Raw genomic sequence first — 23,059 nt, forward strand, 5'->3', positions numbered from 1 at the left:
ACAAATTGTTTTCGAAAATGTATTATACACCTGTCCAACCTTGGAAAATATTAACTAAGGACTCAATTTATAAATCTCGATAACATTTTCAAAAGGTTTTATGTGCATAGGAAACCCATGACGCATTGGATGTTTTGAAAAATTCTAGAAATAACAAATCAAATTATTATTTTCTCAATTTCTATGATGGTACGTTGTTCCTAACTAATTCAAAGCTGAAATTATACGGATCTCATAAATATACAGTAACAAGAATTGTCATCATTTTAACAGAACACAGCAATTGTTGATTTTAAATCACCTTTTTATTGATTAAGCCTTAGATTAACCATCCAAAATTAGTAATTCCTGCAAGGAGAAAGAAACAAAAAGGACCGTCAATTTAACTTATTTCACACACTGCGGGACCACGGTCCGACTTACTTGGCCAGCAGGTCGTCCTTCTTGGCGAGACGCACGATGCAATCGTCCGACTCTCCCATCCGGCGGATCTCACCGCAGATGGCGTACACCTTCGAGGTCTCCAGCATACGGCCCGTCTGGGGGTGGACATCGACGATGTTGATCTGGATGGAGGCGTGATCCTTGGCGTGGATGATTCTGTTGCTGGAAGAGCTGCGCGTTCCGGGAGAAAACAAGAAAAAGGAAAAGTGAGGTTAGGTTTCGTAAACAAAATTTCGCGGTGGTTGATTATGGTCCAATTAACATGTATTTCCGGCGGAATTTTACTGTTTTTCACAATCAACCAGTGAGAAATAATTCAATTATTAATTTTAACTAAAACAAGTGAAATTAACAGTAAATTAAAGCCGACACGTGTTGGGAAATCGTCGCGAAATCAACACCGAACACTTACCACTTCCGTGGGCAGTACAGATCAACGAATTCTCCGGCGTCGTTCTCCATTTTTGATGTCTGAAAGGAAGATTATCACGTTAGAAACAGTTTCCATCGTAATTTAGCAATTTTTAGCATGAATTTCAAGTATTAAACTCACTTTTTAGTTCAGAGCAAATCTGACGAACAACAACTTTGACAGAATGGCGGATCAAAAAGAACGGGCTGGTCGGAAAAGAGGTACTAGATTGCTTTGACAGCTACACGGTCAGCTGGAAGTACTCAAATTATGAACTTTATTTTAATTGGATTTTTACTCAAACGACAGTTCAAAAGCTGAACTGACGATTGGGTAAGGTAAATTCTAGAGTTTTTTTTTTAAATATTGTGTCTAGGATAAAAGCTATCATCGATTTGAAGCAAAGTTTTCGGGTGTGCGTTTTAGACAGTTTTTTTTTCTGCTGTAGTTTGAGGTGTCTAATCTAATAATCTAATCTAATCTAACACAAACGCAGCCAGTCCGATGAAAGCATGCTGGAAAGTCTTGTGATAAGATTACGCCCCAAGCACTTTTCTTGTCATTATTAATAATTGCAGTACATCCGAGAACACCCGAAAATGCATTGCAAAAATTAAAGCGGCCAGCCCTACTACGTTGTGTTTACCGCAGAGAGGATTCTGAGAACGGATCACATTTCACAGAATCTACAGGGGAGGAAGGATGCGTGGACATACCGTACCAAACGCTCCTGTTTACAGTTTCATATGTGTTTTGTATGATGTGTTAAGTGTGAAATATAGTGTGGTTATATAATCAATTAAATAAAATAATGCAATATAATGATCATTTAATAAAATCCCATCACCTATATAGAATAACATGCACCCAAGCAAACAAACAGCGACACAAAAGAAATAAAAATAAGCATGCAAAAACAAGACAGCGCGTCCCCGTGGTCAGCGCACTAATCTTCTGCTGTAGTTTGAGGTGTGCACATTATTGAAGAGCTTTCCACAACTTGCTCGATTGTATAAAAATCGGTGTAATCTGCAATAGGTATGCAAACATACGAAACAAAATAGTTTATAGGACCTTTTTTTTTTTTTTTTTTTTTTTTTTAAAAACTCAAGTATTGAACTTATGGTTTAATACGAGGTTTAATCATATAACGATATAAGCACTTCGGAAGGAACCGGTCATGAAAAAAAAAAAAAACAAATGGGCAGCAGCGGCAGTGAAAGCAAGCCAGAGAGGGTGAAGAAAAGCCCCAAGAAATCGCTCCCTCTCCTTTGTTCTGCTGTTCGTAAAGCTGTTTCTTGACCCCTTTCCTTCCGATCTCCATACTAGCCTTATATGTTTATAAACGTTGTTTTAAGACGTTTTATGTGTCTTCCAGCCCAGTTATGACGTTCCAGCAGGATTCTAGCAGAATTCTTACAGAGCTGGATACTCTTACAGCATTCTAGCAGAAATGTTTCACCGTTTTAGCAGGATTCAGGGCCAACCAACTCTGTTAGAATATTTCGTGATTGGGAACTGCTGCTGCTGAGTTCATTTCGTTACAGGTACTTGAAAAGTAAAAAGCTGCGTGCATAATTGTGATTCGTAAACATGTCTTTCTACCTAAGGTACTCGCGATTGAGTGTGTCAAATTGAAACCAATTTACTGTTTGCAAAATGATACCAAGAAGTTGCAAGTAATGTATCGTAATAATAATGTAATGTAATAATAGATCTATAATTAAATTTGTCTGGAATAATAAAGCCGTTCATCTTTTTTTTAAATAATATTTCAATTCAAATTCACCTTTTGTCACTCTTTAAGAGAGTACTAGATTTGCAATAATTATTAAAAAAATATATTTTTGAATTTTTGAAATTATTTAAACTAAACATATTTTTTAAAATTCAGAAAATTTAACGATTTATTTTTTAACGATTCAAATAAAAATGCAGACATTCAAAACATTTGAATAAAAAGAAATTAAACAAATCAAATAGTAAAAAATTAAAAAAAAACATTGTTTCAGCATTTAGAGATTTAAGAGCTTAAAACCAAACATTTCGAAATCACTTTTTAAATATATATATTTTTTTAATTTAGGCCGTTGTTTAAATTTTTAAAGGTTTCTGACAGAATATTTAAATAAAAGAAATTAAAATTTGAAAATCAAAGAAAATATTGAGACTTTTTTTATTAGGTCTAATAAACAAATGTAAACAAGTGTTAAGCTAATGACGGCCCCTATACCTAATCAGGATGAAAATTACAAAAAGTTTTTCGTCGCAAAAAATCCATCAATAATATGATTTTTGAAAACTCATGAAAGCACAAAATGTGTCATTTTCGATTGTAGAAATCGCTGCTGGTAATTTCATTTTGTTTTCAGTCTAATATTTATCATTCTTCTGCAATATTACTGTTCAGTCCATTAAAAAAAATATCGTCCTATAAACAAATGTTTTAAAATGAGCCAAGTCAACATTTTGGCTACACAATTCATTTCATCGATATATCTCCGGGTCATCCATCGAAAAAATAAACAATTTTGGCTACTTTGGTTGTGTCAACCAGACATCTCGTAGACTTCAATGCGCCCATCGTGACTGAAGTCTTCAGTTTTTTGCTTTTAAACTATTTACTGAAAATCCGATGACATTTTTGACCACTTGATTGATTGTAGATAACTGCAGAAAGTTACGTATATGCGCTACTAAATTTATTGTAGATACTCCTTATTTCGGTGGTGAATTTAACTTTAAGGTTGCTATCTCCGCTAAATAGGTTTGAATTCGCAAAGCTTTCCGCGAACGCCACCAGGGTGACTACCATTGACGTTTCTTGCCTAACCTCAGGCGTTTCGTTTTCCCCCACGCTCGTCAGCTGGTTGCGCCTGAATTGCTGCTGTCTCGTTTGTTGCTCTCTTTCTTGAGTGTTGTGTGTTCGTTCGGGCGTAAAGAATGTAAATAAAGTCGTGTCAATATTGCCAGGTTTGGAAACGAACAAAAATTGCGAATTTCCTTCGATCGAAAATAAAGTCAGTCAGTCAGTGTGTTTGGCGTGGAGATTTGAAGAATTTAATCACGGCAGCCAGGGCTAGACGAAGCTGCTGGAACGAGGAATTTCCCTGTAATTTGCTATTTTTGGAAATTGGAGCGCGATAAGAACGACGGAAAGGTCAGTAAAGGTACAATTCAATTTCTTAGGATGCAGGGTTCTTTCTGGTTTATTTCGTCTGCATTTACTCCTAAAAATAGACTGCCCGCATGTTACGGCATGTACTAAGGCAACACTAAAAGTGTTGGGTGAAATAGCTGGCATGTTATGTAAACAAACACTTGTGTTCTGAAGTAAGGTGCATAAATATTAATTGTTTTGTCTGATAATTGCTTGAGTTTTCTTCAATAAGTTTCCAGAATACAAATTATTTATGCTTAGTAATTTCAGAACAGTTTATCTGGTGAATGTTTTTGCTGAAAAGCTTTATAGTTCGTTATGAAGTTTCTAAAAGCTTTAAAACATATGCATCAGGTGCAGTAAAATCACAGACGTCGTAGCTAAAATAAAACAATATAAAAAATATGTGTAAAACAATGGAGCACAATAAACTCACGCCATTTCGTTGTCTTTTTCCACTCACAAGAATATACCCGAATGTAGACTACAGGGAAATCAATCCTGATATTCAATAACAATTGTTTGCAAAACTAGGTTTTAATCTTAACACGCCAATGAAAACGAGCCAAATTGTTCGGAAAAAATATGCTTCTCTAATCCAGACGTAAGAATTCAAAGAAAGACAGAATATACGTACCCGTTATCTATCTAATGTAAACTCGATTAAAAATAGAAAAAATATGGATTTTTTGGGTCACCCTCTCTCTAAATGAGATGCTTACAGAATGCTTTTGGCTTTTTGTTTTAATTTAGAGTGTTTAAAAAATAACTGATATTCCTTGCGTTTTACACCTTTTTATCGTGTTTTTTCAATATTGTCCTTATGGTTTTTGTTTTTGGAAAATGTTATTTTTGCTAACTAATTGAAAGCCTTGGACTTATATCTGAAAAATATTTTTTTGTTTTTTTTTTTTTTTAAACTCGTAACATCCAATTTATCAATTGTAGTGTTTTAACATCACAATAATACCCTTTGCTTAACATTCACTTTGGTTCTGTTTGAACATTGTCTTATTCTTGACTTGGTTAAGTTGCACGAGACATTAAGGTCTCATAAATAACAACCAGAACGAGAGAAAGTTTGCCGAGGCCCAACACACCACCTGACGTACGTAAGTAGTTAGCAAACTTATAACGATTTCCCTCAAACTCCACATTTGAACCTTATTAAGTATGCAAACAACGTAAACACCAGCCCGATATGTACGTACACCCGCGGCAAGCAAAACAATAATTTGCAGATGTGAGTTTGTGCGGCGTCGGTGGTAGGCAAAACAAAAGCCGAAGGTTGATGGGAAGAAAGTTCGACACCCGCGTATCGATGCACTTATGATGATCTGGCTTTCTTATCAATCTTCCACGATTCAGCTCCCACACAGCGTCTTCTCATCTGAACCAGCCCGGGTCTCAACAATAGAATATGACTGCACGATAAAAGCGATCAGCGCACGTGGAGAGAGAGAGGCTAATGAAGCATCGGATTGAACGCCGAGCGCACGCTCGGCTCGTTCCGCGCCGTCTGTGGCCACGGACCTTGGCCACCATGTGGCCGCCGGCGGTAATTCGCGTGCCTTGGTGTATCGGAAGCTCCCTTCCCCATAGAGTATGCGCTTGACGTGCGCGCCGAGGAAGGGATGAGGCTCGTCCGGCTCAACGATTTGGGCCTTAGCGCGGTGCCCGATTCAGTAGCGGTCCGTCCGTCCGGCAGGAAATCCGCGCGATCGCTTTCTAGAACCGGCGACAAGTGTCAACGCAACTGACGTTTCTTCGGTTTCAACGATGGCGAATCGAAGTACGCGCGCGCGCGACGCAACGTGATCGTTTGTGAGTGTGTGCGCGCGCAAAGTCGCTCCAGCCGGCTTGATCGTGTGTTTACTCACGACACTCTCGCGTCAACGTGGTTAAGCGACTTTACCTCTCCTACCCAAAGGTTGGTTTTCCTCGGCGCTTTTCGCGTTGCTTTCCACGCCGCCGACTTATTAGCCGTTTTCAAGTTCAGTCGGATAGAAGTGCGCGTTGCGGCCGTTTTTCCAGCGCATTTTCGTGAGCTCCTTCCTGCACTTTCGTCTCTGTCGGCGTCGTTCTGTGTTATTTATCACCTGTTCTGTTTGTTTACGTTTTGGAATTTTCGAATCTCGCGTCACGTTTTCGCGTTTCCGATCTGCGTGGCCAACTTTGTTATTGTTTACATCGCGAGGGAGAGAAAGGTGACGTGACGGGTTGCGATAAAGCGCTTACACAACAAGCAGTTTTTTTATCGAGTTGCCAAGGTTATCACAGAGTTTAATTGACATTTTGGTTGTTTTTTTCTCCCTTTTTCTTTTCAGAGTTATCAGCCGTCAACGAACTTCCCCGCGATTTTTGAAGAGCGGCAAAGTTTCGTGCAGGAATTTGGATGCCACTCGAAACATAAAGGGCGCCAGCAATATTGAATCAAATCGTCAATGAAAAGTGAAGCGAATAGTTGAAAAATTCCAAACCCCAACCAAACCGTCCAACTGTAACGTTTCAGCGTCATAGCGCGAGCGCGGGGGTGGCACGAAGTTGGAAATATCAATCTTCGATAATTAAAAGCAAGTAAAACAGAAGCACGAGGAAGCAGAAATCACAAAATTGAATGGTGTTTGTGTGTGTGCAGAATTTAAAGCAGTTTTTCTATGAATCGAATCGTCGTCGTCGACAAAGTGAAGTGAAGAGTGATACACCTTCGCAGTTGAATGGTTGAAAAGCAATATAATTAATTAAATTTTCGGTACGAGTGGCTCCACCGTCCTGTGCTTTTGCTATTTACAAAGTTGGGGACGCCGCCGTCGAGTAACCGTCGAGAGTTTTGCGCTCGTTATTATAGTTTATTGGATTCTGTGAGTTTTTGCGAGTGACACAACAGTGTGTTTGTAGACGACCCAGAAGGAACGCGATACGGTTGCATGCACACGGGCAGCATCTCGGCAAATCGGATCAGCCAATTGGAATGTCATTGAAGGTAACGTAACGATTTTTTGCCGTGCTTCCCTCACCCAACTCAGAATTGTCGCTCCGATGCACTCTTCTTTCAATTACTGTTGATTAGTATTACATTATTAATTATAAACTTCAGCAATGTGGGACCGACACACATTTTTCAACCCGCCTTCTTAGCAATATGTGTGCTATATATGTGAGTTATGGCGTGCAATACAAACCCGGTGTACCGGTTCTTATTGCAGTCTTCAGGCTCTTGTTGACGAACTGGACGAGCTGAGTCGGGCCGGGCTCAGGGTTTAGTTGGTGGCGACGGGGTGTGTGTGACCACCGGTTCTTCTCTTGCTGGTAGTGCCTGCTTCCTCGAATTCAGCGCACTTTATTACCCTTCTTTTTTATTTGGTTTCAAAGAGTGCTTTTTTTGCGCTGCATTCTGGTGAGGATTGAACTGGAAGGCTTTTTTGTCATCTGTGATAGAGAAGACATAGTTCTTGTTAGGATTTAGTAACATCGCGAAATAAATAAGTTTGTGAACCAATGTACTGGATGCTATTTCACAGACCTCCTCAAAGTTTTCCAAACCCGGCTCCAGAGCAGAGAGGCCAATAAACAGGGTGACCAGTCAAATTTCTATTTCCCGATTTACTTTCTAACTAAAGAATGATTTCAAACTAAAAACTTTTTTATAAAAATGTTAAAAAACTACCATCGAACACAATTTCTAAATAAATTTGAATAAAATCAAACTATCAAACTTTTTGACTACCTTTCGGGTCGATTAAAACTTGGAATAGTATTTGAAATTGCCTAAATTTCTCAAAAAAATATTTCAAAAATGGGAGCACGCCCTATGTTGATTCAGAGTGAAAACGTATATAATTGGTCTATAAAAAAGAAAAACCAAAACCTTTTTTAAAAAAATAAAACAATTGTTTTTATTGGCAAGCTTAAAGTTTTTGACACTTGGTTTCAACTGGAAATGTTAAAACATGACATGAGGTTGAAGATAACTGACTTTAAATCTTCATTTTATATTTTTGCATCAAAAAACGCAAAAAACGCTAGAAACATGATTTATGTTGATCTGATATTCTTTTAATGAATTTCAAAACATTTCGGAATTCATTCAACAAACTATTTTACCAAGTTCCCTTAATAATGTTGATATTTATTTTTTTGAATACTCGTTGATTAACCGAGTTGTCAATATTTAAATGTTTATTTTTTGAATGAAAAATTCAGTATAATAAGATTCCTCGGGCAAAAAAAAAGAATAAAAATTGAAATTACGAGCCATGGTTTCGACATTTTAATGAAAAAGTGTTTTAAAATGCATTATACACCTGTCCAGTTGTTTTGCCATCATTAGTTTCCAAAATATCTAAGTATTGACGAAAATTTTATTTTTTGCGAAATTTTTTTTTGCGATGCTGTACATTGGAATTTCATGAAAATTCAAAACTTTTTTAAACAAGCCCAAACATGCTAAATATGATTATCAATGCAGAAAAATTCATTTTAGATTGATTGCAGTTGATAAGACTTCTATTTTCATGGACATTTAGAAGTTTTTTGGAAAAATATTGTTTTTGCCCCCTGATTTTTCAGACCAATTTTGAAGGGGGAAGGGGGAAAAAAGGAAAACATAGAAACGTGAAAACATAAAAAAACAAAACGCAACAACGCAAAAAGCAGAATAATAAAAAAAACACAGACAACGCAAAAAAACACATAAAAACAAATTTAAAAAAAAACACAAAAACACACCAAAAATGTAAAAAAAAAACACAAAATCAAACTCTAAAACACAACAAAATAAAAACACATAAAATGTAAAAAAATAAAATTAAAAACGTGAAAAACACAAAAACTGAAAAAAATTAAAAAACAAAAAAAAGGCGTAAAACGTGAAAAACACAGAAGCGTGAAAACACAAAAAATAACAAAATAAGGCAACGCAAAAAAAAACATAATAAAACAAAAAAAAAAAAAAAACACAAATACACAAAAAAACACACACACAAAAAACGCAAAAACACAAAATCACAAAAAAAACTCTAAAGCACAACAAAATCGAACATAAAATGTAAAAAAGCAAATAAAACACGTGAAAAACACAAAAACTGAAAAAAACACAAAAAAGGCGTAAAACGTGAAAAACACAGAAGCGTGAATACACAAAAACAAAACACAACAACACAAAAAGCAGAAAAAACACAGACAACGCAAAAAAAACACAGAAAACCAAAAAAAAACAAAAAAGACAAAACAAAGACACAAAAAAAAACCAAACCAAAAAACCTAAAAAACAAACAAAAACGTAAAATAACACAAATACTAAAAAACGTGGAAAAAAAGGAGAAAAACGTAAACACACAAAAAATACAACAACGCAAAAAGCAGAATAAAACAGAAAAAAAAACACAAAGTATGCAAAAAAATACACAAAAAATCACAAAAAAAACAAAATACCTAAAAAAACACACACACACACACACACACACACACACACACACACACACACACACACACACCAAAAACGCAAAAATACACCCAGAATACAAAAAAACTCAGACACAAAAAAAAACAAAAAAAAAAACAAATAAAAAGCGTAAAAACACAAATACTGAAAAACGTGAAAAAAACAAAAAAAGGAAAAGAAAATAGCAACAAAAAAAAAACACAAAAAAACTAAAAAAAAACACAAAAAAAAACTGAAAAAAAAAACAAAATAAACACGGAAAATACCTAAAACACAAAAATTACACAACAAAACCATATAAAACAATAAACAAATTAAAATTGAGAAACACATCAATTTGAATATTGCAGTTTTTTTTTACAGATCAATTAAAAAAATCCCTTCCAAAGTTTTTTAAAATAAAACTTTCTTATCTCTTGCAAAAAAAAAAAAAACATAAATTAAAAGTTAATATTTTTCAGAGAACTAACACTCAAAAGGCCCTTCAGTGCTCGTTCCCGATGCACTGCTGCACATTCACCGGCTCCGTTCCGTAACTACGATGATAACTAGTCTCACCGTAGCGCATGGAGTCCGTCCACCAATATCGCGCGCACCGGAATGCCGGGTGATGGCCGGTTCTCCGTCATCCCCATCGCCGTTGATGACGGTGGTTATTGCAATCTTGGCAAAAGAGGCAGCCATCCATCCATGTCCTCGCTCTCTCTGCGCCTTTGAAAGTTCTACCTGCAGCAGAATGGAAAGACTTTTCACGCGAATGAAAGAAAAGCTTCCAAGGAAGGAACAAACTTGGCGTCGTCGTCGTCGTCGGCATGATAATCCGTTAGGAACCTGCCTCTTGGGCAAAAGACGCGATGGCAATGGTGACCCACTTATTGGGCATGTTTTGAGCCGGCTTAGTTCTACTTTTAGCTTCATTACTTTGCTTGGGGGGCTCGATGGGATGGGGATCGGTTGCGACATGGTCGAGGTAGAGTTGAAGATCTTCTGGTCTGGAATTACAATCGCCAGATACTGGTTCTGGTGTTTGTGGTCTGGTTTACTCTTGTTTCGAGTGCCTGGTTTGATTTACGATTATTTATGGGTAATTCTCTACCAACTCACACGAAATCGGGAAAAGTTGCCCCGACCCCTCTTCGATTTGCGTGAAACATTGTCCTAAGGGGTAACTTTTGTCCCTGATCACGAATCCGAGGTCCGTTTTTTGATATCTCGTGACGGAGGGGCGGTACGACCCCTTCCATTTTTGAACATGCGAAAAAAGAGGTGTTTTTCAATAATTTGCAGCCTGAAACGGTGATGAGATAGAAATTTGGCATCAAAGGGACTTTTATGTAAAATTAGACGCCCGATTTGATGACGTACTCAGAATTCCGAAAAAACGTATTTTTCATCGAAAAAAACAATAAAAAAGTTTTAAAAATTCTCCCATTTTCCGTTACTCGACTGTAAAAAATTTTGGAACATGTCATTTTATGGGAAATTTAATGTACTTTTCGAATCTACATTGTCCCAGAAGGGTCATTTTTTCATTTAGAACAAAATTTTTCATTTTAAAATTTCGTGTTTTTCTAACTTTGCAGGGTTATTTTTAGAGTGTAACAATGTTCTACAAAGTTGTAGAGCAGACAATTACAAAAATTTTGATATATAGACATTAGGGGTTTGCTTATAAACATCACAAGTTATCGCGATTTTACGAAAAAAAGTTTTGAAAAAGTTACTTTTTGCGTTTCTCTTTGTTTCGTCGTCCGTGTCTGTCGCGGGTGACCATGAACGGCCATGATCGATGACGACCAACTTTTTTAAAACTTTTTTTCGTAAAATCGTGATAACTTGTGATGTTTATAAGCAAACCCCTTATGTATATATATCAAAATTTTTGTAATTGTCTGCTCTACAACTTTGTAGAACATTGTTACACTCTAAAAAATAACCCTGCAAAGTTAGAAAAAACACGAAATTTTAAAATGAAAAATTTTGTTCTAAATGAAAAAATGACCCTTCTGGGACAATGTAGATTCGAAAAGTACATTAAATTTCCCATAAAATGACATGTTCCAAAATTTTTTACAGTCGAGTAACGGAAAATGGGAGAATTTTTAAAACTTTTTTAGTGTTTTTTTCGATGAAAAATACGTTTTTTCGGAATTCTGATTACGCCATCAAATCGGGCGTCTAATTTTACATAAAAGTCCCTTTGACACCAAATTTCTATCTCATCACCGTTTCAGGCTGCAAATTATTGAAAAACACCTCTTTTTTCGCATGTGCAAAAATGGAAGGGGTCGTACCGCCCCTCCGTCACGAGATATCAAAAAACGGACCTCGGTTTCGTGATCAGGGACAAAAGTTACCCCTTAGGACAAAGTTTCACGCAAATCGAAGAGGGGTCGGGGCAACTGCTGTGTGAGTTGGCGGAGAATTACCCTTATGGTTTTAATATTTCGATTTATTTTAAATAAAATTGAATCCAAAATCTTTTAACAAAATTTTGAAACTCAAATGCTTCTGATTTATAACTTTAAGAACCGACGTGGGTGGCCAGCATCACCGGTCGGAAGATGGCTTTCCGCGGAGGTCATCCCTACCCGGCATCCTCTTCCCAGAAGCACCACCGCCATCATCATCATCTGCTGCGAATAAAACGCGTTTCTCACGCCGTGACACCCCGCGTACCAGAAGCCAGCAGCAGCGTTTTTGCGCAAATATTGACTCAAATGTTTGCTTTTTGCACTTTATGTTGTTTTTTCTTGGCACTTTTTCGCTCTTCTCCTCTGTTTGATGAAATAGTTGACGACGACGACGCGTCGCGTCACGTCACTTTCCACGTGCGGCCAGGCCACGTTGTGCAATCGTGCCCCCTTCCTCATTGTGGACCGGTAATTCTGGTTTGCGGATTGCTCTCCAGGTTGTGGTTAAGGGTACTAAGGGAAACAGCATTGCTTTTTCAATTAATTAAGAGAACAATTTCTGTACTTAAATTTTTTTAAATTACAACAAAATATTTAAAATGTTATTGTCAAATTTCATTTTATTTTTTTTCTCGGATAATTCTCAAATCAGTTTCCTATAGGAAAGCGAGAGAACAACAACCAGGAACCGGGTTTGCGAATTAAAATGGGAACACGCAGCGGCGGCGACCGTTTCCAGGTGGAAGCATCAAGTGTGCGGACCAGTTTTCATACGATATGTCTCACTCTCCACTTTCTGGTTTCGCCGTCTGATTGACGCGCCCTGGACGCTTAATTATAGCTATAGCCTTTATGCGGAGACATTTGAAGCGCTTGAAAAGTGAATTTGACAGAACTGTGTGGCGAGGGATTTTTTGACGCCACTATTCATTGATGAATGTGACCCAGTTTTTAATGTGGGACATTTGGAGGATTTTTTTTTGCAATTCTGGATTGGACTGATTGGGGATTAGCCAGGTGACAAGTGATTTAAATATTTTGACATTGTTTTTTTTTTTTGCTGATTTTGCCTTATGTACAATTGAGAAGTTGTATCCAATCCAGACTGCAATGTTTTAAAAAGTTCAGTTTTAAAAAAAGTTATGAAGTTTGATTTGAAAAAAAAAAATGTCTCACACATAATAAAAAGATTTGTATTTGTGTACTGGTATTTAAATTAACTTGTTTTTCACAAAAATAAATTTCCCAAAATCCACATTTTTTTTCCATTTTTGAAACTTCTTTATATCTATTAGGGGACAAAAAACAGCAAATTTTGAGCTGAAGAAATGTGCAATTTTTCTTTTCTTTTAAAGCTGACTGAAAAATATTTTCCAGTTATTGCTCTATTTTGTAATTCAAATCAATTGCACTCATTTAATCTTTAGCACCTTTTAATATTTGTAGGTTCCTTTCACTATTTTAGACATATAAAATCCTAATAGGAATCCTTATGAAAATGGGCAAATGATGTAAATAGTTCTCGTTTTTTGAAACTATATTACAAATATAATATTTTTTTCTTGTTTCTTTTTCTTTTATTCTCTGTATTTCAATCTTCCAATCTCCAATGTCAAAAGACAATTTTATTAGAAATTTTCTGAATTTCTCGAAAAAAATATTTCTGTGGTCATAGAAAAGCCCCCACAAAGAGTGAGCCAAAAACAAAGAATCAAAAAATAAAAAAAGGTCGAAATCGGCCGATATCGTAGAGAATTGCTCATTTGTAGGGTTAGTGAAATTTCACGATTTCGCGGACAGCGTGAAATCCGCGAAATTTGGCTTTTTCCGCGAAATCCCGTGAAATTTTATGTTTGTGTGAAAATGTAACGATTTTTCATAAAATAACTTATCAATCATAAAAAGGAATAAAAAAATGTTATGACCTACTGTAGAATTAAGCGAATGAATAGCCTGGTTTTATTACTAATATAGGGTTAATGATGACGTTTTCGTAGACGGCGTGAAATTTGTGAAATTTATCAATTTTCTCGAATCATTGAATGCAAATATGGGCAAAAAAAAAAATAAAAAATATAAATATTGAAATAACAAGCCATAGTTTCAACATTTGCATGGAAAAAGTGTTTTAAAATGTATTTTACACTAGTTCAGTAATTTTGCAATCATTAGTTTTCAAAAAATGTAAGATTTGACGATAACAAAAATTTTAGCAAAAAAAAAAATTTGCGATAATAAACATCGAAAATTTTTAAAAAATCGAAAGATTTTTTTTGCAATTCCGTCGTGAAACTACTTACTTTTCCTGTCATTCTTGAACGACGAAATAGCCTACTTTTCTGTACCAAAAATAGCAGAATCGAATAGCAACACTTTTCAAAATAAATGCTGAAAAGTTCTACTTTTCAGCACTCAAATGGGTGCTGAAAAGTAGAACTTTTCAGCACATGTTTCGAAAAGTAACACTTTTCAACATTTTTTTGATTTAAACGATTTATTGACAAAATACATGAAAATTTGACATAACATTTCACTCAGTGTGTGTTTTTTGGAATTGCAAAAAATGTTGTATGGAACTCGTTGCAAAACTTGATTTTTTCAGCACTCTTCGTATTTATCCAACTCGGTGAACCTCGTTGGATAAATGTACGACTCGTGCTGAAAAAATCTTTTTTTTGCATCTTGTTGCATAAACTACTATAAATCAACCCAAACATTCCTAAAATGATCCCAAACATTCTAAAAATGGAATGAAAAACGCAGGAGAATGAATTTTAAATTTATTTCAGCTGATCCATTGAAATTTTTAAGTTTTTCCGAAAAAATATTTTTTTGTCCCCTGATTTTTCGATTTTTCAAAACTTTTTTTCGTAAAATCGCGATAACTCGTGATGTTTATAAGCAAACCCCTTATGTCTATATATCAAAATTTTTGTAATTGTCTGCTCTACAACTTTGTAGAACATTGTTAAACTCTAAAAAATAACCCTGCAAAGTTAGAAAAAACACGAAATTTTAAAATGAAAAATTTTGTTCTAAATAAAAAAATTACCCTTCTGGGTCAATGTAGATTCGAAAAGTACATTAAATTTCCCATAAAATGACATGTTCCAAAATTTTTTACAGTCGAGTAACGGAAAATGGGAGAATTTTTAAAACTTTTTTAGTGTTTTTTTCGATGAAAAATACGTTTTTTCGGAATTCTGAGTACGCCATCAAATCGGGCGTCTAATTTTACATAAAAGTCCCTTTGACGCCAAATTTCTATCTCATCACCGTTTCAGGCTGCAAATTATTTAAAAACACCTCTTTTTTCGCATGTTCAAAAATTGATGGGGTCGTACCGCCCCTCCGTCACGAGATATCAAAAAACGGACCTCAGATTCGTGATCAGGGACAAAAGTTACCCCTTAGGACAAAGTTTCACGCAAATCGAAGAGAGGTTGGGGCAACTGCTGTGTGAGTTGGCGGAGAATTACCCATTAGTTTTCAATTAAAAATTAAAATTTTAGTGCTTTTTTATTTGAAAGGTATAGTTTTGAAAGAAATTAAAAGAATCAAGCTTTGTTTTATTCAAAATAAAATTAAGAGTATTTTTTTTATGTTTGGAATCATATTTTTAAAATGTAACAATTTTTTGGGGCCTGTTAAATTTTAACGATATTTGTTTATTTGGGTTGATGATTCCCTTGAAAATTAAAAAATACTCCTTTTTTGTTTTCTTTTCTCATTTAGAATAAAAATTTCGATTTTGTTAAAAATTAAATTATTTTTGCAAAAGTTTTATAAATTTGGTTTTTGACAAATGAGCTAAAACCCTTAAAAAATATGTTTAATGGGCTAAATACGCAGAAAATTCAATTTATTTTACTCATTTTGACTGGACAAATCTAGCTTTGTTATGAAATTCAATAAAATGTAAAATGATATAACAGACTCAAATTAGCGAAAACATTTGAGCTTTGTTAGTCAAATATTAAAAGAGCAGTTCAGTAAATGAGAATACGCGTGTCCTACATTTTGTTTCAAAATATATATAGAGCCCATCCAATAACCAGGAGGATTTTTTTTGAAAAATGGAAGATTTTTTTTGTCGCATTAAAATTTAGTAAAGATTTTTTTTACATAAAAATACATAATGAAGCATAAAAAGTAGTTTCAGTGATTTAAACATAGGACTTTCAAAGTTATTTTAACATTTTTCAAGTTCCGCGAAATTTGCGTGAAATTTGGTGTTTTGAAATTGTGGTCCCCGTGAAATTTGCAATTTTCGAGCGTGAAAAATCACTAAGCCTACTCATTTGTTATTGAATAACATGATATTTTATTTTAATGATTTTTTTTTTAATTTTCATCTTTTGAAAGTGTCAACATTATTGTTTGAAACTTTTTGTTTTTGCTTGATTTTTAAAATTGGAAAATATTTTAATTCGAGAGAATGGAAGATTTAATTTTATATCACGGAAATTCGGATCAAAAGTTTCCGAGCTATCGTTAGTTGAATCATAAAAAATATTTGTTTCTCGATTTCAATTGATTGCAATGCTATGTCTTAGTTATTATTCTGTCGATTTTCATAGACTGAAAATATAAATTGTAAAATTTAGATTGATTGTTTTTTTTTTTTTTAATAATTTTCTCTGCACATTTTTACTTTTTTAATTTTTTACCATGTTTGCACGAAAACTTTCATTAAAATTTAGTTTTTTTTTGAGAAAATATTGTTTTATCCGACTTTTCCTCACCATAACCATAACCGTGCTAAAGACGCCAAATTGATGAGGCATTTGCATAAAATGTTTTTATGAAAATTAAAATATTTTCTGGGTTCCAAATACCATAAGAATGTTTAGGGTTGCCTAAAATATTTGACTTGTGGAATAAGATTTTACTTTTTTTATGAAAATGCAAATTTTATTTCAAGTTTTTCTCCCCTCTCCCTTTATTTTTTTTTCAAAAAATGACAAGAGGCAAATTTTTTTAATGAAAATATACATTTTAATTGAAAACCCTTGCCAAAAGGATTTTAATCTACAGGGTAATCTACTGTAACAGGGCTGTGAACGTAGCTCGGTTACCAAATCCTGCTCGCTAAATGAACTGAAAAAAATGGGCCGAGGGGTCCATCAATGCAATAATTTTTCTTAGTTGAATATACAAATAAAAGTTACTTAAATTTGTGGTCAGAGCCAATTTTTCCAGTTTCCTCAAATTGTGACTTGTAATTTCACAAAAAAACTGATTAAAAAGTTGTATTTATTGTTGCACCCTTTCACCCCTTGGTCATTTTGGTTTGTATTAGTTTTTTGACATTTGTGTGCTTTCAGTTACCGAACAAGTGCTGTATATTTGCAAAAACAAGGTTTATTTTTGCATTTTTCAGTTTCTTTTATTTAAATTTTGAATGTTTTGACTACAGATTTTTTTTTGTAAATTCATAAAAATTTTGCAATTTTTCTTATGGTAACATAATGTATAACTGTAATAGTGTAAAAAGCATTTTGTAAGGGACAAAAGCACTTGGATTGAGGTTGCATTGCTACCCTCCTCTCGTTCTCGATCGAAGTCGAGGGACAAAAACTTTAAATAAAACTTGGAATAGACTTACTCTAAAATACTTATAAATGTTTCACTGATTGAAGATTTTGATTCATTTTGTCTGAATTATTCAATCTGTAATTTATTGATGGCGCTTCACATTCTTTTTTTTTTGTTTAAAATTTGTTGGATTATTTCATTTGCGGTATGAAATTTCCAAATAATAACTATAGTTATTATAAAACCTGTTTTATTTAAAATAATAATAAAAATTAAACGCTCTGAAGTAAATTCTAAGCATTGACCGTTTTAACTCATTAATTAGTGTTTGTATCCAAAAAAATCTTTCACTACGAACTTCCGGTAAAAAAATAGATTCAGCCAATGCCTACACCCAAAGTTAAAGAATGAGAGGATAATCCTCACGAAAATAAACGTGAGGAAAGTGCTATTTTGCGAGAGTAAAGACCTCTCGCGTGTTCATTCGTTCATTGGAACAGTTCATCCTATTGAGTGGCATATATGGACAAATGACCGCCACTTAGTCACCGAATCATGGTGGCACATACGGCAAAGGCACGGTTCAATAAGCCGTTCGAGTCTCGGTACCGGTACTTTTTTTTGATAAATGAACTTTTTTTGAAAATGAACCCATGAGTAAAATACTCTCGGTATTTTCGGGATTTATCCTCTCCGTCCGCACACAGTACCATTTTACTACCGAATCGTGCTCTTTATCCTCTCGTATGCCGATGCCCAGTTCTGGGTGTATCATCGATTTTTTTTCAAAAATAATTTACTTCCATGAGAAATAAATTAGTTTTGAAATGTTTGAATTTAGTCAACTTAAATGAAATAGGAAAAGTTGCCTCGATTCCTTGCAGTTTAGAATTTAGTCAAAAGGTTGTTTTTTTTGATAATTTTAAGTGCAAAGTGGAGAAAACAAAACCAATTTGGACTTCCATGTAAAAAAACATATTCATTTTCGGAAATGGTTAGTGAGCTGTGAACATTTGAATATCTTTTTTTGTAAACTTTTTTATGACAATCCCTTTTCGGAATTCTGAGTATACCATAGCTTTTTCGCATTTTTTTTCATAAAAAAATAAAGTAAAATATATGGCTAATGCCAAAACAACTTAATTCCTAGTCAAAAAAATAGCTCTCTTAACTTCCACTAACTAACCTACCCCAAACTGACACAAATTGCGTGCACCCCCCGCCACCTCAAATTTGCTCGTAATCAAAATTCGTTCTTATTTAGCACCGACCGGAATGACAAATTTGTTCTCGCGCGAAAGACTTAATTACGCTGCCTAATTCCGTCGTGCATTGGCACACTGTGCAGTTTGTGCATCGGCTTAACCAGGTAACAACCGCGAAATTTGATTGTCACGCGAGAGCACGGCAACACACGTTTCGTTTGGCACGCCAAATTTAAATCTCTCGAATCACATGTCTTGAGAACGAGGAGGTGTTTGTTGAGGGGTAAAAGACCTATTTTTGGTCAATTGTTTTTTTTTTTCAATATCTTGTGATTTTTTTTTAATTGAAATAATATTATTTAAGGTTGAAGCAATTAATGTCTTTAAAATTAAATCAAATAAAAAAAAATCCTAAATGTTTAATTTGCCAAAATTAGCGACCTCTCCCCTCAAAATCCTGCCCTCTTAACGAACCGTGGCAACCTACATTCGGCGCTCATCAGCTGAGCCGCGTTCGTTTGGGGGATGCTGAATTAAGACATCTTTTTAGCTCATGCCTCGTGAAAATTAAGCTCGGCGAGCGATGAAGACGCGTGTGTGTTGTTCTTTCTCCTCTGTTGTGTCTAATTGTGGCCCACCCTTGCCAAATTTGTCGTGCCCCGGCTTTCGACGAAATCAGCAAAACCTGTTGTAGTTCGGTTCACTGCCGTCAGGTGGAATTGTTCCAAAATTTCGCGCGCGTTTCTGTTTGATCTAGGGGAAATTCTCGTATGTTTGGCAGGTTAAGCACTCGCTCCTAACTCCGTCCAATTGGCTGATTTTCACTATTTAAACAACAAATTTTGCAAAACTTTTTGAAGAAACTTGCTTGCTCACTTCCTATTGAGCTATTTATCACTCGATTTCAGTTGAAAACGCTTTTAATGAGCTGTAATTGAATGTCAAAGAGCTGATATGGCAACATTACAGGCACGCTGGAATTAGATGCTGTTCCCCTAGCTAACGATTTATAAGCTAATTAAAACTTGTTATGTGTGTTGTGGTGGGAGGTGGTTTTGGGTTGTGTGTTGGAATTAAAATTCATTTTTTTTTAATTTAATTAGCCGGCACAATCTTCTGGCAGCGAATCTTTGCTTCCCGATTTCGGAGTGGAGCCACTTGAAAAAACACACACATGCTCACAGAAGTAGGCAACCTTGCTTTGATTCAATTTGTAACACACTGGCACTGGAGTCTGGGAGAGTAAAATTAATTAAATCCCGAAAATGTCTCAAAACGAAGGAATAAAAGGGGGCAGGTCCCTGCGTCTAACCACTGTCAACGGCAGCGGAGTTCGGGGATCGTAAATCTCCGCCCGTTGCATACTCCAGACAACTTAAAACCACTCTATTTCCGGTCGGAAGGCGCAGTGCCGACACTGGAAAGCCATTTTCCATTTTTATCCTCTCCATCGAAGCTGCTGCTGGTGCGATTGAGGGTGAGAACAAATTTTACAGTTACTACGAATTATTGGAAGGGGGATAGTTTTGCAGAAAGATGAATTCAGATGCGTTGGATATGGAAGATATTTTTGCCTTCCTCACTTTACTGACGAAAGGCTATAAAATCACTCGAAAAACAAACTTTTTAGTTAGACCTCCTAGACCTACCTTCATTTCTACATATCGACTCAGAATCACCAGCTGAGCAAATGTCTGTGTGTTTGGCTGTATGTAGACATGTGTACCAAATCAATGTCACTGGAATATCTTGTCACAGGCTCAACCGATTTTGGCCGGAATGGGTTTAATCGATCCGTCTTAACGTCCCCTAAGTTGCTATTTAAATTCATGCAGTTTTATCATGTATTTAAAAAGTTATGTTAAAAAAACTGTTTCATATTAAATTAAAATTATGGTAAAAAGGGTGGTTTTTTCATGAAACCCTCACATATTATATATTTTTAGAAAGCATATGAAAAGACCTTTCTTGTGGATTAAGAATTTTCAAGATCTGACTTACCTATCTAAAATTACAAGCAGTTTAAAAAATAGTCTGAATTTACATAACCTCAAATGGTCCCGTCTGATCGCCACGAAAAAAGTCTTGTAGAGGGATGCCATTTTCCTGAACGGCGGTGACTGTATAATCTTGACAAAAAGTCTGTAGGAAGTCTGTTTTTTTTTTACTCGTCACTTATTTTTATTAGGACCTCTTAGGTGCTGCGATCACGTTAGGGGAGATCCATAAACCATGTGGACACTTTAGGGGATTGTAATCACTCTATAAATGAGAGGAAGGCACCAACCACCTAAAGGTGGATTAAGTTACGTTTTTTTATGTTTGTTTACAAATATTTTAATTACCAACTATTTCGATATAACAGTAATTCTCTAGCTTGTCCCAATTGTTTATAGGGATTTTAAATTTTATATTGTTGTCCAAATCAGCCATTTTGCATCATGAGTTTCTACATACAAGTCTCCATACAAACAAGGGAGCTGTGCTTTGAAAACGTTCGAAAACCTGTAATTTGAGGATGGACTTTTTTTTAAATAACTTTTTTTTACAAAACTTCGTTTTGACAAACCCCCTTTTTTAATTTTTTTGGCATGTTTAGAGGACTAAAATTGCCAAGTTCTAAGCTTTGTACTGGACGTTTTTATTTGATTTTTTGAAAAAAAACTTTTTTTACGATTTTATCGATTTTTACTAGTACTTTAGTGAAATTTTGATTGAATTGGCCTTGAACGCGGCAATTTTCAGGCAAATCGTCCATTTCTTATTTTTTTTCTCAGCTTTCCTAGCTGAGAAAATTCTCTTCTTTTTTTTGTTGATATTGTCGATCTGACCTTTGTATATGGGATATGGCCTTTCAAAGAATGAAAATAAGGAAAAAATATTTTTTTAAGTGCTTTCCAATTAGCCTTCAGTTTTCAATAGATGATATTTTGGAAAATATTTATTCTAGTTTCAATGCTAAAAATGAAATCCTTTGCGAAATTTAGATTTTTTCAGATTTTTAAAATTACGACAAACTTTAGTGAAAAATAGGTACCGTAATCAGGGGTGACATTGGGTCTGGTGGTGAGCATTTTTGAATGACCCAATCTTACCCCCAGATCCAATGTCACTCCGGTTGACGGTAAACAAAAAAAAAAACTTTTTTTTTTACTTTTTCATTAAAACTTGATTTTTTCCAATACTTTTTCCATTATCAAAAGAATTTTGAAAATTCAGGCATCTTTTGAGCAAGCGTTTAGGATTGTGCAAAATCTGATACTAGAGATATATATATATATATATATTTTGAAAAAGTGTGATTTCTTGCAAAACAAAAATTTATTTTCAAATTCAAATCTAATTTGCAATCGAAAATGTCTTCACAAATATTTTTGATTAAGTACATTGTGTTCACGTTGAAGTTAAAGTTAAATTTAAAGATTTTTTTTGGGAAAAATGTCTATTTTTTTGCTCTTTGAAAATAAATCATGAAGGAAAAGTACCCTCGCAAATAATATTTATTTTTTTAACGATATTCCTTTTTAGCATAAGTCGAATCCACGGCTTCTAGTTTTCTTTTACATCTTTTTACAGTTTAAATTTAGTAAAAAATGATTTTTTTCAGTGACATCTGATTTTCCACTTTGATATCTCGGAAACAGTTGGTTCCATTTTCAATTGAAATGATATGTTTCTTAAAACAAATTAAATATTTTTGAAATTTTATTTGACAATATTTTAATTTTTTTTTATTCAAAAAATCACTTCTTCGAAACCATTCTTTTAGTAATAAACTGTCATTTTAAAAAGAAGTTTTTTCCGTGTATCTTTTTTCTAAAAAGTCATAAAAAACTGGAAAAATCTGGCAGATTAAAATCAATCATTTATGAATAGGGAAGGGAAGTCATAAATTCATTCAAAAGTTTGTTGAATTCAGATGGTTTAATTTAATTATAAGTCTCAAAAAGGTTGAATTTACATTAAGTTATATTAATATTTATTTTTTTTCGAAATAACATCAAACTCTTTTATTTTGTTCGAAGAGTTGTTCACAATCTAAGTATGGTAAATCTTTATACCGGTTGACGCTTGAAAAATCTTGTATTTCCAGATTTATCTGGCAACACTGATCATATCCTACAACTTTGCCGAAGACACTAGATCAACCATCGATTTTATCCAAATAAAAAAAAATAAATTCAAATTAAAAAAAATCCAGATTTGTACAGAATTTTTCATTTACCTTTTTGGACAAATATTTTGCATATTTTAGTCTCAATGCAAATCTAAGGTTACTTTTCAAAAGGACGTTACCTTGCATATTTTCTATTTTTCCTCTGTATTTTTATTTCAAAGTTAGGCCGTTGCAAATATTTTTCAAAGTTTATGTCGCCCTCCCTTCAAAACTGGTCCAAAAAATCAGAGGGCAAAAAAAAGTTTTTTTTTCAAAAAACTTTAAAA

General features: G+C 34.6%; 2 protein-coding genes across 7 annotated transcripts in view; one reads left to right on the forward strand and one right to left on the reverse strand.

Moving 5' to 3' along the window:
* Positions 1 to 283: 283 nt before the first annotated feature.
* LOC6032134 (40S ribosomal protein S21) lies at positions 284 to 1,107 on the reverse strand. Its single transcript, XM_001842736.2, has 4 exons — positions 998 to 1,107; positions 857 to 915; positions 424 to 615; positions 284 to 348 (listed from the first exon to the last, which is right to left on the reverse strand). The coding sequence occupies exons 2-4, from the start codon at positions 904 to 906 to the stop codon at positions 339 to 341; spliced, it is 252 nt and encodes an 83-aa protein (XP_001842788.1). The 5' UTR covers positions 907 to 915; positions 998 to 1,107; the 3' UTR covers positions 284 to 338.
* A 2,605-nt stretch (positions 1,108 to 3,712) lies between these two features.
* Positions 3,713 to 23,059, forward strand: part of LOC6032123 (ankyrin repeat domain-containing protein 29) — a 366,194-nt gene continuing 346,847 nt past the window's right edge. The window contains exons 1-2 of one of the 6 annotated variants that reach the window (XM_038253623.1): positions 3,713 to 3,829; positions 6,404 to 6,999. In XM_038253623.1, the coding sequence (XP_038109551.1) occupies positions 6,988 to 6,999 (12 nt within the window). In that variant the 5' untranslated portion in view covers positions 3,713 to 3,829; positions 6,404 to 6,987. The other 5 variants (XM_038253621.1, XM_038253618.1, XM_038253620.1 and 2 more) reach the window with 5 other exon arrangements.

The sequence above is a fragment of the Culex quinquefasciatus genome, chromosome 2 (genome assembly GCF_015732765.1).
Source record: "Culex quinquefasciatus strain JHB chromosome 2, VPISU_Cqui_1.0_pri_paternal, whole genome shotgun sequence".
NCBI lineage: Eukaryota > Metazoa > Arthropoda > Insecta > Diptera > Culicidae > Culex > Culex quinquefasciatus.

What these genes read in the sequence shown, in the direction of transcription:
- LOC6032134 (XM_001842736.2), bottom strand. Translation starts at nt 906, where the DNA reads ATGGAGAACGACGCCGGAGAATTCGTTGATCTGTACTGCCCACGGAAG. An exon ending in CTGTACTGCCCACGGAAGTG is followed by an intron (nt 616 to 856) that starts GTAAGTGTTCGG and finishes CGGAACGCGCAG; the next exon opens with CTCTTCCAGCAACAGAATCA.